This window comes from Hippocampus zosterae, chromosome 10, assembly GCF_025434085.1.
Source record: "Hippocampus zosterae strain Florida chromosome 10, ASM2543408v3, whole genome shotgun sequence".
Classification (NCBI taxonomy): Eukaryota; Metazoa; Chordata; class Actinopteri; order Syngnathiformes; family Syngnathidae; genus Hippocampus; species Hippocampus zosterae.
Window position 1 is genome coordinate 15,890,623 of NC_067460.1, and position 16,412 is coordinate 15,907,034.

The 16,412-nt window shown below is 41.7% G+C and overlaps 1 protein-coding gene across 2 annotated transcripts in view; it reads left to right on the top strand.

Annotated features, from left to right (window-relative positions):
* The window catches only part of grik4 (glutamate receptor, ionotropic, kainate 4), a 231,498-nt gene that overhangs the window by 105,167 nt on the left and 109,919 nt on the right, over positions 1 to 16,412 (top strand). For both annotated transcript variants that reach the window (XM_052077943.1, XM_052077942.1), the window contains one exon: positions 12,443 to 12,607. In XM_052077943.1, coding sequence (XP_051933903.1) covers positions 12,443 to 12,607 — 165 coding nt within the window. The remainder of the gene's footprint in view (positions 1 to 12,442; positions 12,608 to 16,412) is intronic.

The window sequence follows — 16,412 nt, forward strand, 5'->3', positions numbered from 1 at the left end:
CTGAAATCTTCATTACATCCTGGATGTAGTTCCCTTTTATTAAAAATTTCCAGAGTTCACCACTATTATGAAAAGGATTGTGAAACAGTCCACTTGAGTTTGAGCACAAAAGTGCACTATGTCAAGAGCGTGGGACCATTTCCACCCAGAGGTAGCATCCTTCTGAGTGGGCGTTTATAATAAATCTCTCCTTTTAATAAGGATTGCGCGCAGTGTGTCAGTGCAACAAGGTAAAAGAGCCTTAAGGGGGCACCAACCGTTTTTTATTTATTGGCCACAATGGCAGAGAGGAGCGCTCTTATGCAATTATGCACACTACTTGCCTGCCGAGGTGACCAAATAAATTATTCAGGAAATCTGACAACGTCATGGTCGATAGCCATGTGTCCTGTTTGTCTTTCAACCGCACGCACACACACGCACACACACACACACACACACACACACACACACACACACACACACACACACACACACACATTTTGATAAATAAATGTTCCCTCAAGTGGTTTGTTATATGCGATATGCGAATGTGAAGGGCCCCATGACTGAATTTGCCAAATAGGACTAAATAAATCCCTGACTGGGCCCTGGTTACCAGCCAACCTCAGGGAATAAATGCACCAAAAAAAAAGAAAAGAAGCATTAGCATTCACAATCACATCAATCATATCTCAGCCAATTCATCTTGAATTAATGAAACATGTAGTTTTAACATACTATGCTGTAATTGTAGCTCTTTTTTCTTTAAATAGTTGGATGGCTTACAAAACGTAAAAACCATGAGGCACCTTTTGACACGATTCTCCGTCCCATTTATGTAAAGTGTGTGGGCTTCAATTACAGGCATTTATTTCAGGGCCTTTTTTTCATCAAGAAAGAAAGAGAGACATTTCCTAGTTTATTGCTATTCAGTTCACATTTGCACCTTCCAACGCTGAATCTTCCAAGACAAGGACATCAGTTTCCTTCCAGCCTCCTTAAGCTGTTGTGCTGGGGCGCTTTCTTTTCCTCATCCATTACTCCGCAGGTGCTGTGGACAGCACTGCTTTTAACGGGAATTAGAGGACAATATTTGATTAGCCGTTATTCATGCCAGGGAAACACTTTTTATAATCATGTTCCCATTCTTCACTTCTTAAACGTGTAGCACAAGTGCACCGGTGTATTGCTTTTGTTGCTTCAAGACATTACATAAATTAGAAAAAAAATGTACAGTGGTAGAGAGGTCAGACACTTTCAAGCTTCACAAACTTTTTTTTTTTGGGGGGGGGAGATGCCTAAAATAACATGGGCCATTGTTGGATGTCATTAGCCATCAACGTGAGAAGCCAAGAAAATTAGTTGACAACGACTGTGAAGTCAATGGCCCGATTGAAGTGGACTACTCGTGTCATGACAGCATGTTTTGCTCAGGTTTGCTGGTTTTATCTTGGTATTTTGGAACTTCCTATTTTTGATCATTTCAACGAGCCTGTGATTTTGAGGTGCATTTTCTGTGACTGACTGTTTTTGTGCATTTTCCTGTTTTTGCTGTTCTGAGTGAATACTTGACCCTGCTATATTAGCGCCTCATGCTAGCTTGCTCGACTGCTTCAATGACATGTGCTTGTCTCTTGTGATGAAACGGTCGAATGCTTTAACTTTTTTTGTATATACATTAAACAACTCACAAAGGTTAAACATATTGGGCTTTTGAGTAAATTGTAGGATGGACCTAAAATACACCAACATTTACAGCTGAACTTAATTTGGACTGCTCTCAAGGGTGTGTGTATTCACATGATCAGTTGTTTCAGTAATTCAATTTAGTACTTCTTGCTCTCTAATAAGGATCTGATTTAAAAACAAAACAAAATAATCACAACTCATGTTTGATTTATGAATCACCAATAATTTCTGTCTTCAATTCAAATGTGAATCTCAGCAGTACCTTGCCATTGCAAGGCTTCAAAGAGGGTGAGCTTAGATTTTTGTCAACAGAGATAATAAAGAAACTGAAAGAGTCACAGAAAGTCATATTTCCTTATTATTATTGTTATTGTTATTAATTGTCCCTTAAAATGATTTAACCTTTATATATTCTGGTAAGGAAATGGGCAGATTTCTATTTGCAATGCCACCTTGACAGCAGACAGTCAGGAGTGGACGTCCTATGATATTTGTGTGACATGAGATGGTCAGGTGTTTATTAAACGACCGCACTCTGATTCGCATTCCCTGGAATGTCGTTCGCTTTTTAATCACCTATCTGCAGAAACTGCTTTTGTTTGAGTGGGTTTTGATTTAGCAAAAAAAAAAAAGCAACATTATTTGCCAGTTACACAATCATTCACATGCCTCGTCTTCACCATCAACAGGCAGAACAACAGGCAGAGTTGTTCTTTCTGTTCTGGTGTAATTAAAAGCTGTCCAACCTGACTGGAATTTAATGAAGCAGGAGTTGGACTTGTTGCTTTGATGTTCATAATTTTAATTAGAGCAAAATAAATAATAACAATGAGAGACATGGTCGTGGAGACCACAAATCACATTACAAATGTACAGGACAAGAGCAGCCAGAGAACCGTGTCATGTACGTTGAAAACATCTGAAATGGCTAAAATTAGAACGTTAGCTCTCTTTCTCTCACGAGACTTATTGGGCCCTCTTCTTTACACCCTCACGCAGTATTTTGATTGGATATCTTTTTGTGGATTTTGTCACATCCTATTTCTCTCAGGTCCCTGTCACTATTTGCCAACAACAGTGTGATGATATTTTGGCCACTAGCGAAAACACCCCCGCATCCCCAGATGACGGCATGGCCCTTCACACTGGGTAACCATGTTTAAGGAAGCGCAAGTCAACCAACACGACATGATCTCTGCCATACTGGGTACTTTTTTTTTATTATCTCAGGAGACAACATACCCATTAGTAACTCTTAACTCCAACACACTCAAATTCATGTATTGCCGTATATACAGAAAGCTTGCAATCGAAAAATTGATCAAAAAGTCAGTCAACTCTCTTCATCTGCGTCTGCATATTGTACTGCGCTGCCTCATGTCCTCACATGCCGACACTTCTATGTCAGACCCTCTCTTTCAACATCCCTGCCATTGTACTACATCTGCGCTAATGGCACCCACTTTTGAGTTTGCGTGATCAGATCCCCCGCAACCCAAGTTTTTTTGACAATACATTATTTTTGCACAGCCATAAATATGCGTCATACTTGCCTCAAGCACCATCTCTGGGACACACCTGCACATACATGTGCTTTTTGGCCCCACTCATTTCTGATTGTGTTGAATAAGCACTCTTCTATTCACATACTGTATCTCTGGCATTGCCTGCTGCTCTTAAGGTATTGCAGTGCGGTACAGTATTGGGTAAGTAGGATGCGGGGCTAAAATATGCAGTAACTACCCCTGCATCCTTATCCCCTCATCGTTTTACCTGTTAATTTCTGTAACGGTTCACATTACATTGTAATCACACTTAAACCTCAGGCAAAAAATAAATAAACTATTTTAATTGGACACCGCCATGTCCTTATATGTCCTATTGTTTACTTTTGGCAGATTCAATGAATTCACCAACCTGTGTTCTCCGTCATCCACTGCATAAATTTGTGCAGGTTCTTCGAGCCTTTCAACACTGTTCAAATTGTTTGTACAAAACCATCCTGGAGATTATAACAAGACCACAAAATTGTATTTCTTTGTTACATTTTGAGATTCAAATAGATGCGCCCACGTTCAAAAGTCAGTGAACAATGTCACTTGATCTGACCTGATTGCCTGAGGGTTTGAATCAAACTGTTTCTGGTTGCCATCTAAGTGTGACAACTGGGCAGCCCTTGGGTTAGACCGTTCATTTTTGTTGTTAGTTCAAGAGTATCGAGCTGCTTATTTTGATGTGAGTGTTGGCATGCATTCCAACTTTTATGGTTTGAACACCTGGCTTTGGCAGACCCTTGTAGGCAAGCTTTTCATGGGATGGCCTCGAGAGAAAGGGTCCATGAGGCAGACAGCCTGAAGGCTTGAGAGTATACGCCAGGGATGCCCAAGTCCGGTCCTTGACAGTCGAGTTGGTCATTTGAATCAGATGTATTGGGGGAGTGGGGCGGATGACAATCCTTCCTCTTCAATGTCTCTCACTGTGCTTTGAACCTCTATCTCCTTGATATCATCCTTGAGCTTTCTCTTACTTAGTTTCATCCTCTTGTGAACTGCAGATTTCCCACTCGGCTCAATTTGAGTTTTTTTTTTTTTTTTCAATTCAAGTAGATAAGTGCCGCTCCGTCGGGGCCACTTTGTCCAAGTATTGATGTTTCAAAATGCAAAATTCTACCACCAGGCTTTGAAGACGATCATTGCATTCTGTTTATTCCTAGTTGCAAGCGTACAAAAGACATAACTTGCTTTTTCATCCATCCATCCATCCATCCAACTTTGCATCCATCCACCCGATTTTCTGTCACATACGGGATGTCTCACTTGTCAGTTGGCGGCAAAAGTGAGAATGAATGGTTCTACAAAGTATGCGGGATATTGCATGTGCACTCTGCCTCCTGCTCAACAGTCTCCTGCGCATCTGTGACCCTAATGAAAACGAGTTTGAAGTCATTACTTCTTTTTGGGCCATCGGCTGCGCTGCCTCAATAGTTTTTTTCCATGAGCTTTGGAAGCATTCGCTTCCCTGATTTATCAGCACTTGATTTCTAAAATAGCTGTTCTCTCACCATATTTTCCTCACTTAACCTTTCGTCAAACTATCTGCCGGTTTCCCTTGACCTTCCAGACAATTACATGCCTCTATCTGGTGGCCCAGGCCTGTGCAGGGAGATAGGCCGACTGACAGTTAATGACACCCATGAAGAGTGGAAATTCCCCAAGGGTTGTTTTCATTTCTTTTTCTTTTTTAAATTTTTTTTTTCGCCTGCCAACCTGCCATCTTTTCATCCCGCGGGTCCTAAATTCAAACTACAACTGCCGCATCATTGCCATTCCCTTCATAATAACCATCATCCGTCTCCTCCTTGTCTCTATTGTCCTTGTTGAGATGATGCTTATGGGGGACCCTTCATACTCTCACTCTGTGTCAACCACCATCTGTTGAGCGGAACGAGTCGGCCTAAACGTATTCACTCATTTTCAGTCTTACCTGCCTTATGCTCATATTTGTCATGCTCTCAGTACGCATACGAAACTGCAATACTGTATTCTTATGGACAGATGTATGAAACCTGGAGGGTGGGTCATAATTGCTTCTTTAGTCATGGACTTGTTGTTTTGAGCTACATGTTTTGATCTTCGCATATTCAAGTTACATTGCACTACTTTGTAAGCACATGATTGATCAAAAGTCGAAAACATTTCTGCTTTTCAAGCTTTCGGACATGTTTTTGACCTACAAAAGTAGTCCGGTGTATACTGTCTCCTTGTGCAGCCATATTCCCTTCTTTAGAAACCCCCGCAGCCTTTCAAGAATGATGTCATCCTTGTGCCCAACTTTGACACTAACCTAGCAAGTCACCGCGCAATGCGTATTTCCCGGGCTGTCATCATCTTATGATCCAGAAGGGTTGATCTTTTCATGAATGAATCAGTGAATGGATGAAAGCGGTTTGCCCCAATAGCTCCGTCTCACTGCTACCACTGCCTCCGTGTCCTCCAATCAAGACCGGCCATGGTGACTTTAACCACTTTCAAGACCAGGTTTCAGCCTTCACTTTTTGAGCTAATCTGAAGGAACCACTACATAGATTATATTTTTACCTCTGTCAAGACCAAAGGCGTGACAGCGAGAGGTACTTTTCGATGATGCCCCCCCCCCCCCCCCCCCTCCACCCAGACTGCTTGAGGCGGTGCATAAAAGGCATTGAATGACAACTACCAGGAAAGTCACGCGGAATCCCAGGCACAAACCTCACTTTCAAGGATCCAAGTTTCATGCCCACAGGATGGCGAGTGGCGACATCCAAATGATAAAATCTGTAGAAAGTCACAACTTTTTAAACTCCCGTTCTTATAGCTTGTCTGGCTCCCAATGAAACAACCATTTTCTTTGGTAAATTAAAATCGGTAATTTATTTTAACTAAAACATCGTAATATCTTCACTTATCCCGGGATTTACACAATTATTGTTACTCATTTTTATTTTCCCATTCGGCTATTAAGCAGGCATGTGTCAGTGCCCAGCGTGTTTTTAGTGCCCAGCGTGTTTTTAGTAAGACTAATTGAAGAGGTAGAACACCCCGCAGTCACCAAGGGACACAAACATTACGGATGCCCTTTCCGTTTTACTTCCTCCTCACATCTGGCCTGTCTGTAAACGAAAACAAGAAGGCGACATCTGACTACATCGCCATCTATCCGGATCTCCTGTCACGGAGATTCTCTGTGTTTTGTTTCCGCCCATTCCGGCGTGTCGAGGAGTTGAGTGAACCGCACTTTCTTTGGCTGTCTTTGCATGACAAATGCATCGCAAACCCACACTTATGCTTTCACCACTGTCAAATAAAGCCATTCCTTCTCGATGTCAAAATTCTTGCCAGCAGCTACAAAGCATGAAAGGGGATTAGGAGCTTTAAGGACATTAGGATTTTGGAGTGTTGGCCTCGGCTCAACTTATTTAATTTCGTTTTTTTTTCATTGATTAATTACTTTCCGAGTATCCAGGCCCTATGAGATTGGCATTAGGTCTCTACATTCAAATAAAAGATGAGAGAAGGTTGAACAGACGGTCCGACATGGTATTTCAAGCAGCGTGGGTGGGACCTCTGATGGTGTCTTATTTTGTATGACTTGAGTGTCGTCGATTCACTCACAGAGGCAGTGGAGTGGGTGGGCTGGTGCCATCCGGACAGCTCACGTCTGCGTGACCTGACTTGTTTTGAAAAAGCCTGCCAGACTGTTTGATGTCACACGCCCTCTACCTCGAAAACGTTTTTTTTTTTTTTTCTGGCACCAGAAACAATCAACAACCGGTTGTATTCCCGTCTGCCAACTCACAATGAATGATTTCAATTTGTTGCAACAAATTAAGGCTCAACGCTTTGCCGGTGTGTCACGTGTGTGCGCCGTTGTCTTTTTGGAACCAAGAGTCCGGTGTATCATTGTGTTTGCTTTCTGTTATCGTTCGCAATTTGTCTTATTTGACACCTGCCACTCCGAATGTGACGTGGCTGCGCCTATTTCATCAATATGATTGCTCGTCTGACAGGTGCACCACTGGTGTATTTTACGCTTTGTGGATGTCCCCGAATCACGCTGACATTGTCACAGCAGGCTGACTGTAGTCATTCTGGAAACATCAGAGAATTGTGGTTTTCCTTCAACTTAAAGATTTCAAAATTGACTGCAGCATAGAAGAATGTTTAGTAGAACTGCCTTATAGTCCAGCAGTCTTGGGTTTGAATCTCAAATCCGGCCTGCCTTATCCCCCCAATGTAGAAATGTGCAATTTTTTTCCTTTGTATTGTCGGGCAAATATAGTGACAGAAAACCTTTCACACTCACTTATCCTGTCACTGGGAGTGGAAACTGAACTCAAGCTGTCTACACCCGTCAGACCAGTAAACCATCAGTGATGCTCAGAGAATAGAGATCACAGTATTTTGGATCACATATGAGTGGTGGCTCTTTTGTGACAAACGAGGTGCGCTTCAGTCACCAGGGATCAACATGCCAGTTTGGAAAACTTGGACATGGTGTTTGGTCGTTGCCGGATAATGCGCTTCCTCACACAGGACAGATGACTGTGAATGCTGAATCCTTCCTCACCCTCACTATTTATCAGATTTCGCTCCATCAAACATCTTTTTGTTTCCCAAACTGAAACGTCAACCGCAGGGCCAACATTTTGAGACTATTCTTTAATTTTTCCGCCTGTGGATCAAGGAAGCCGAGTCAAAGGGCCTTTCCGAATGTTAACTTTTATTCGGTGACATGACAACCAACATGCAGCTTTGATTGAATTCCGCTGTGATGAAATGGTTCCGGTTCCTTCTCGCAAGACTGCAATTGCATTCCACCGTGACGAAACGATTCTGGTTTCATTCTCGCAAGACTGCAAGTGACAACCCAGCAGCTTATATGCCAGTACATTTGGTCTTTTAGCATTCAGTCTCACATTAACACGACTTGACGCATCATCCCATTTGCACGCATTGTGTTAGGTACGTATGGGCTATAATTACATTGTGAGACGACAAGAAGTCAATTTCTTGCCACCTTGTCTTCTGAGAACAAGTAAGGCACGATATGCACTTCTGCAGTGGTTAGTGCGCACCGCAGAGTTTGTGGATGAGCTTGATTAAAAGAGGAGAGGCCCTTCATTTCATTTTCTGTGCCATCGCACAAGCAGGATGGCTGGCTGGTGGATGGTTAATGCGTTGCTGTTGACGCAAGAGTGAGTCACGAAGCAGGGCTCTTTGTATTTTGAGTCAAAATGTGTAAGACTTTAAGTAATTCCCTCAAGCAATGGATATGTGAACACAACTGGTGCAGTCACAAACGTAGACAGACAATATAACAATAGACAACAACTCTCTCATTCATGGATCGTTTCAGCTTGGATCACATTTGTCAATGCAATAATTGCCTCCCAAAGTAGCTCTTTACTGGTCCAGTACTATATAATGCCGTCTACCCGTGTGGGTTTTCCTTGTAAAGATGCTCCACAGGGTAGGATTGAGCTCAAGGAAAGATGTTGTTTTTCTCCCTTCATACCCATTGCAGCAAAAGATTCAATGCCATTTTTTTTCTTCTTTGCAGCACAGCGGGGTACCTTGTCTTGCGAGATAATTACTTTACAGCAGAAGGCACTGTTCTTCCTTTGACAGGAAATGGTCAGATCGAAACTCCACATAATTTGCAAAGGTCATTTGGACACCTGCAGCCAGGCACTCTGACCTGGCCTCACTGGCTTGACATGACATTCGCCATTGTGTATTTGCAAAAGGTCCCTTGAAAAAAAAAAATGAAGACTCAAACGTTCACTTAACTTAATGTAATAGTAGCTTGAAATTTAGCGTGTGCTTTCATGAATAATCACGATTCCTGTCAAAATGAGCACATAGAATCTTTTCAATGATTTGAACGGCATTTGAATTCTCGCAAGAATGAAGAATTGTGCTCTCACTGATAGTTCAACTTGTGTAATGAAACGGCATACGAGGCGTGTCAACGCATAATTTGAAATGTGTTGGGGACACCAGTCCTTGAAAATTTCTGACACACCTCGTAAGTCTGCACATCAATTCATGGCAATAGTATACGTATCATACCGTACGGTAATGACCTTTATAATGACAGAGAAGCCGCTTTAACGAACCTTGACAGCACATGCACGGCATGCTGTCAGAAATTCTCAAAGGATTCCACTTGATGAACCCTCTTCATTCATGAAGAAAGGACAAGATGCGCAAAGCTTGAATGTAGGTACAGTCGATGAGTCGAGGTGCTGAGGGAGGGCAGTCCTCTCTGTGTCACCGTTGACATCTGCATCCTTGATGTTCTTTTCTCCTATTCTCCTCAAAGCACAAAATGCATCGCAAACCTTGCGACAAGTGGTTCTTATTCAGACGTCTTTTGACACATCTGCACTGAATTTTTGTGAACATAATTATCGATGTGTTTGGCGAAGTGAAGTGCTCCTCTCATGAACGACCCCACAAAATATATTCATTGCTTTGTTGCGTTTGAAATCCTGTCCTTTTCCAAGTTAGAAATGATTTATATTTTGAGGTTGGGAGGTGTGAGGAAGTTATCTCCATAATTATTATTGAAGCGGTTCTCTATTTCAGACCTTGCTAAAAGAGCAAAGAACTCCGCCTGCAATCAGGAACCTGCTGATTTTTCTTGACTCCTCAGACAAATAAGCACAAGCTTGTCTCAATCAGTGGAATACTTGAAACATTGATGGACATTGTCCCCGTGAAAAGTGCTATTTTTTTTCTGAATCCCTGTAAAATGTATTTTTGGACTCTTATACTTAATGCGAAAGGCATGGCGTGTGAAGGTAAAAAAACTCCACAATAGCTTACCTGTCAGAGCTTGCAGTAAAGTCCAATTCAAATGAAAGTCATGGCAATAACATTTTTAAAAATTCTTCGATCAAAGGTCAAGTCCATGTGAACTATTCACCATTTCTCCATCACGTAATGGCTTTTATCTCCATCAACACCCGTCAGCACATCAACATTCAATTCAAGGTATAGTCAGCTTCAATTTGGTTCATTTGATCTGCATTTTGTACATGGCCTGATGGACAAGGAAACAGAACTCTCGATTGACGGACCAGCCGGGCGATGCCTCAAAAGGTTGATGAGTTTCTTACCCTTGACTGACACTTTACTGGAACCTCTTGAACTGAGAGCATGTACTACGAATTTCCTAAGCCATGGCAAGAGTGCAGCAAGCATAACCTTTCTCTATTTTACCTTTAAGAGGCAGTTAAAAATCACAGGACATGAAGCCCTGATGCAATTTGAACTGTGAGTGCCGCATTTCTGACATTGCGTTTGCACTTATTTGTGGTAAAATAAATATTCCATTTGCCGGGTCGAGGAGCATATACTAGACTGGACTTATTTTATTTGAAGCTCTAATTGTTGGTGTTGCTTGTAGCAAACACGCTGACATCATTGATCTTACTGGCAATATTTTTTGTTTTTTTAATCTTACGTTTCAGATTTTATTTCATGATATTTCCATGTCACACAGGTGCATTTTAAACAAGATTTTGCACGCAATTCATTGTCAAAATATCATCCAAACGACAGCTTGCACCTTTAAAAAAAACTCACTCAAATTGGGTTGCTTGTAACTCAAGGCACCACAGTACTTCGGCTTGTTTGAATTTTCTGGCTAATTGGGCTGATTAGAAACAGCTAATGGGAACTACTTTCCTTGCCTTTCTACTACAAGTGGGAAAAATAATGAGGTGATCGTTAGGATTCTGTCAATGATGGGGACTTGTGTGACTCCATCTTGAAAGAATGGAGTAATAATAAAATGCAATACTAGACTGCAACCAACAGAGAAGCGCTGTTGATTTGATCTCAATCCTTGCACGCTTTGTACTCCAATTCCACAGCACTGTACCAGAACTCCTGACTCCTACTTTGTTCAACTTTTAGGGGTTACATTGTGTCACACTGGTGTGATGTCACGCCATCCGCGCACGACACACCTGTTGAGAAGCACACGCCAGATCAGGGCTAACCATTCCAAAGTGTCCCCTTGCGAGCTCAGCTGAACTCTGCTTGCTCGCCGTCTCGCACCGAAATTTGAATGCCGTAATTGCACCGCGCCATGCAATCAAGGCTCCCAGTCTGCTTCACTCAACTGTTATTGCAGATGAAAAAGTTGATTTGCTTAATAGTGCGGTGCCGTTTTAATGCTCAAAGGGCGTAACGTCGCAAATCAGCCAGGCGTGCATGTTTACAAAAGGATCGCATCTGCGAGAGACTCTAATCGTCCTCCGAAGATCACTTTGTGCTGCTTTACGCTCTCAGGGGAATATATCTATTTTTTTAATTTATTTTTTTTAATGCCTGCCATCGCAAAGACTTTCTTCCGCGGTCCATTCGGTGAAATACCCACATATACTTTCGGAAGAAACCCTTCTCGACTTTGCTGCCTTCCATTTGAAAATGAGCAACTTGTGTTCCCTCACCACAATTGGCAAAGCTACTGATTTGTTTACATTATCGTTGCGTTCCGAGCTTGTGTTTGTGGCTTTACGGGATAGCTTAAAACCGGGGTGTCAGAATGATGTTGTTGTGGCAACGCTTACCAAACTGCACGTCATAATTCATTCATCTTCCGAACCGCTTGATCCTCAATAGGGTCGCGGGGGGTGCTGGAGCCTATCCCAGCTGTCTTCGGGCAGTAGGCGGGGGACACCCTGAATCGGTTGCCAGCCAATCGCAGGGCACACAGAAACGAACAACCACTCGCACTCACACTCACACCTAGGGACAATTTAGAGTGTTCAATCAGCCTGCCACGCATGTTTTAGGAATGTGGGAGGAAACCGGAGCACCCGGAGAAAACCCACGCAGGCCCGGGGAGAACATGCAAACTCCACACAGGGAGGCCGGAGCTGGAATCGAACCCGGTACCTCTGCACTGTGAAGCCGACGTGCTAACCACTGGACTACTGGGCCGCCCACGTCATAATTGTAGCGGATAAAAATCATATTCATGCTGTATTTGCCTTTAGTTCAGTGTTCCGCAACGCATAACAGGTCACATATTGTTTGTTGTAATAAAGGTTCATTGTTGGGAAATCGACTTTTAGAGCCACCTAAGTGGTTGGGAAACAATTGTAGGACATCAAAAATGTCAAATCACATTCCGGTTTGAGGAGAGTGTTCACTCGTCTTGTCATTGCTTTGAATTCAACTCCGTCATCATTGTCTCCTTGGCTGTCTCTGTGCAGCTGCCATCCTTGATGACCCGATGGAGTGCAGCAGAGGAGAGCGCCTGGCCATCACGCTGGCCAAAGACAGCATCAACAGGAGCAGCAATCGCTCCATCACCGGAAAGCTGGAGGTGGACATCTTTGAGCTGCTCAGAGACAGTGAATATGAAATGGGAGAAACAAGTGAGTAAAGGTCTTTGAATTGATCCGTAAATAACGAGAATGGGCTAACTGCTTTTTGGGGGGTGTGGGGGGCTTTCTCTCAAGCCTGATTTAAAGTTTTATTGCTTCAAGGAAATCTGGTGGATTTTTATCTTGGTCATTTATGTGAATCTCATTTCTGGATGGACTTGTTTTACACAATTGTGGGTTTCCTTACATTTTTCTTTTTTCCCAGAATTTGCCAACTTGATCGATATTTAACTGACATTCACTCGTCCTAACCTGCGAATGTACTGGCACACAGGCTAAGCACTTCTTGCTTTGTGTGTCATCAAACAAACTCTGAACCTCATTTTTGGGGGTACTTTTGTGGGAAGGGAAGCCTGCCTGCTTTCACGGGTGCAGCCATCTTGAAAATGGGAGTTCTAGGTCCAGTCGTTGCCATTTCAGATTTAAAAAAAAAAAAAAAAAAAAAAAAAAAGTGGTGAATGCAATAATGGAGTGCCCCAATATGTCAAACAAATTGGAACTAAACCTAAAGATGAAATTAATGTGTTTCTTTGTTTTTTCTCCCTCCTCACCGCGTATCATATTTTCCTCACTAAAAGGCGCACCTAAAATCCTTCCATTTTCTTAAAAGCTCACCGCGCGCCTTTAAATCCGATGCTCCTTGTGCATGGTCATTACGTTAATATGTCAACCCTAAAATGCTTACAACGCAGAGTTCAAACTTAAGGCAGTTGGTTTTGCAGTTCAACACGGAAACAGAGCAACGGCAAGAGAGTTCAACGTTAACGAGCCAATGTTATAACTTGCTGTTGGTTAAGTGAACTGTGTCGCTGCTTTATTAAAATAAGTTTTACTGACATCCGATCGTTCTGTTCGCATTTCCTTGAGCGCAGGTCCATCTAGTGGATGCATTGTATACTGCGTCTAATAATGCGGTGCATCCAATATATGGAAAAAAAAAACAAAATTGGCCATTCATTGAAGGTGCGCCTCATGATCCAGTGCGCCTTTTAGTGTGGAAAGTACGGTAACTTCAGATTCACCAAAGTAGAGTCAGCAAGTGTTGATGAGTTTGACCAATACACTGTGTAAACCAGCATATTCATTTAACTCCATAACAGTAAATGGAGGGATTAGATTTGCAGCGGCCAACCTATGGCTGAAGCTTGTCCAAACACATCTGCTCATAATGCCACGAGCATCTGGCAGTTCCTGGCCGACAAGAACAAGCCCATGCTAGATCAACCTCCTGACTAGAAGCCGACCTGGTTTAGTGTGATTTATTATTTCTCTTTTTACACCTTTTTGAACATCAAGGGGGGTCATTAAAGGGACCTGCTTTGAAGACATGGATGACATCAAGATAGCCATGATGACAGAGCCGAGAAAGAGATACTTCCAAGCGTGGCGCAGATATCTGAGAAAAATTGCTTTGACTCCAGGGGGTTGACTGACTTGTTTAACATTTTTGTGAAACCAGTATTGGAACATTCTTGACATGCCTCATATTGTCTGGAAATATTTACAAATGCACCAATAACCAGTATTTTTGTGACACGAACTACTAGTCAAAGGTCTGGACACAGCTTCTCATTTAATATCCCCTAGAAGATGTGTCCATACTTTTGGCCAGTCGTGTAGCATGGTGTGGAAAAGCAATCATTGGTTAGATGAATTAATTCGTGGTGTTCAAGGTTCATGTTCATGGATCATTAAAAAGTCTTTAACATTTAATTTTCCAATTATAAGGCCTTAATTCCAGTCTTAATTAAAATAACCCTCACCATTAAAACATTTTATAAAATATATATTTATATTAATAAATTTAATTAAACTGCTTTTCCAATTCTGCGTGCCTCTGCAATTCTCAATGCTGACGATCCCCCTTTTTAATGTTTTAATCTAAAAGTATCTGAAATCATTGCCATATGACTGGAGATATACATTACGTGGTTACTGTAATCTGCAATGAGTGGAGCGCGTGTGCACTGATTTTCCACTTGAGTCTTTTTCTCCTGTCACTGACGGGGCTTCTGAGGTACAGTCAAATGAAAACACTGGTTCTCTTGAGCCAATATTTACATTCATTTTTGTAACCTGGTTTACACTGAGGGTGGGGGCTTTTGTAAATATTTTTCATGCATGTTACAGTGAACCAGGTTGGTGTGCCAGGATTGTCTGTGTACACTTGGCAAATGTATTGTCTGACAATGTGCGCAGTTACAGGGAGAAATTGGATTAGGGATGGATGAGTGGCTGCGGTGAGATGGAAATATCATTCAGGGAATGCGGTACCGGATCTAAAAATTGTCCTCACCCAAAAATGTCTCCACTGTGGTGATAAGAAATGTGCACCAGAGGTCAAACAAAACATGCACTCGCTAATCCCACAATCAAGCAGGAGAATCTGCTTTTTGTTAGACTTTTTTTTTTTCGGTATGATGATCACCACAAAACCAGAAAAAAAAATTGTGTTTTGTGCTCATTCTACTGAGCAATGCAATAAATTCACTGCCTTAAAGTATTAATGTCGTAGTATCATAGTATTTTTGGGGGAGTCCAAGTACAGATGTACAGTGTTGGTGCATCCCTGGGAATTTAATACTCCAATACATGTTAAAAAAAAAATCCACTAGGTTGAGTAGTTTTACTTTATTTTAGTTTCATACACTTCTCTTTCCACTTGTTAGACGGTTAATAATGTCACTTAAATCACTCCCTGTAGAGGTAATGAATGTTTTATGATCCGTCTGGAACTTTTTCACGATAAATTACTTGAGGAGGATTTGTTTTGAAAATGGAGGTCAACCAGCATCACGTAACAGATTGTGTTTGACTTTGACAGTCTCACCGCAGTCGTCGCTGTGGGAACCGCAGACACCCTCTGATAAGACGATAGATGTAGATATTTAGAGTGGGTCATGACAAAATCAAATAGCTTTAGTGCACGACTGCATTATAAAACATGACATACCCCATTTCCAGAGAAGTTGGGACCATTGTGTAAAACTTTTTTTTTTGTTGCAAATATTCAATCATTTGGAACTTGATCCTTGCCAAATGTTTCAAAACAGCTGGGACAAGGGCATGTGCTACATCACAATTACTGAACACTTAATCAGCCCTTAGAGGACACGAATTGATGACGGCCATTTTGCTTAATATACACTTGAGTGGATCAACAGTCCGAGGTTTCTATTGCCATATTTTTTGCTTTATAATGTGCCACACAATATCAATTGAAAACAGGTCTGGACAGCTGGCAGGCACTCGAGTATTTGCATTAATTTCCTTCAAAGCCATGCTGTTGTACCACATGGCAAGTTCGAGGTCTTTTGTTGCCCCATCCCAGCTTTATTGGTAATGTTTTAAAGGAATCAAATTCAAACTGAGATAACAAAAAAATGAAAACAAAATGTTCAGCAATCTGAACATGAAATATCTTGTCTTTAAAGTGAATTCAATTAGATATAGATTTGAAAAGGATTTGTATTGTATCTTTTTATTCTGTTTTTTATTGACATTTTGGACAACATCCCAATTTTATTGGAATTGAGGATTGTGCATATACAGGACATCAGTGATCTTTTACACAAGAATGTTCCAATCTGCCATTATGTGTCTCTGTTACAGTATAGCAACCCACTGAACATTTAATATAACTGGTATTGATCAGTAAAAATAAATGTACTTAGCCCAAAACCATTGATTGTCTTTGAAAAGCGAGTCCAAGAAGCGTAGATGCAAACAACATGTGGAGACAAACATGCACACCGACTACCTGTGCCAGTGGAAGTGTCTCAGCATGTTGGCTCAC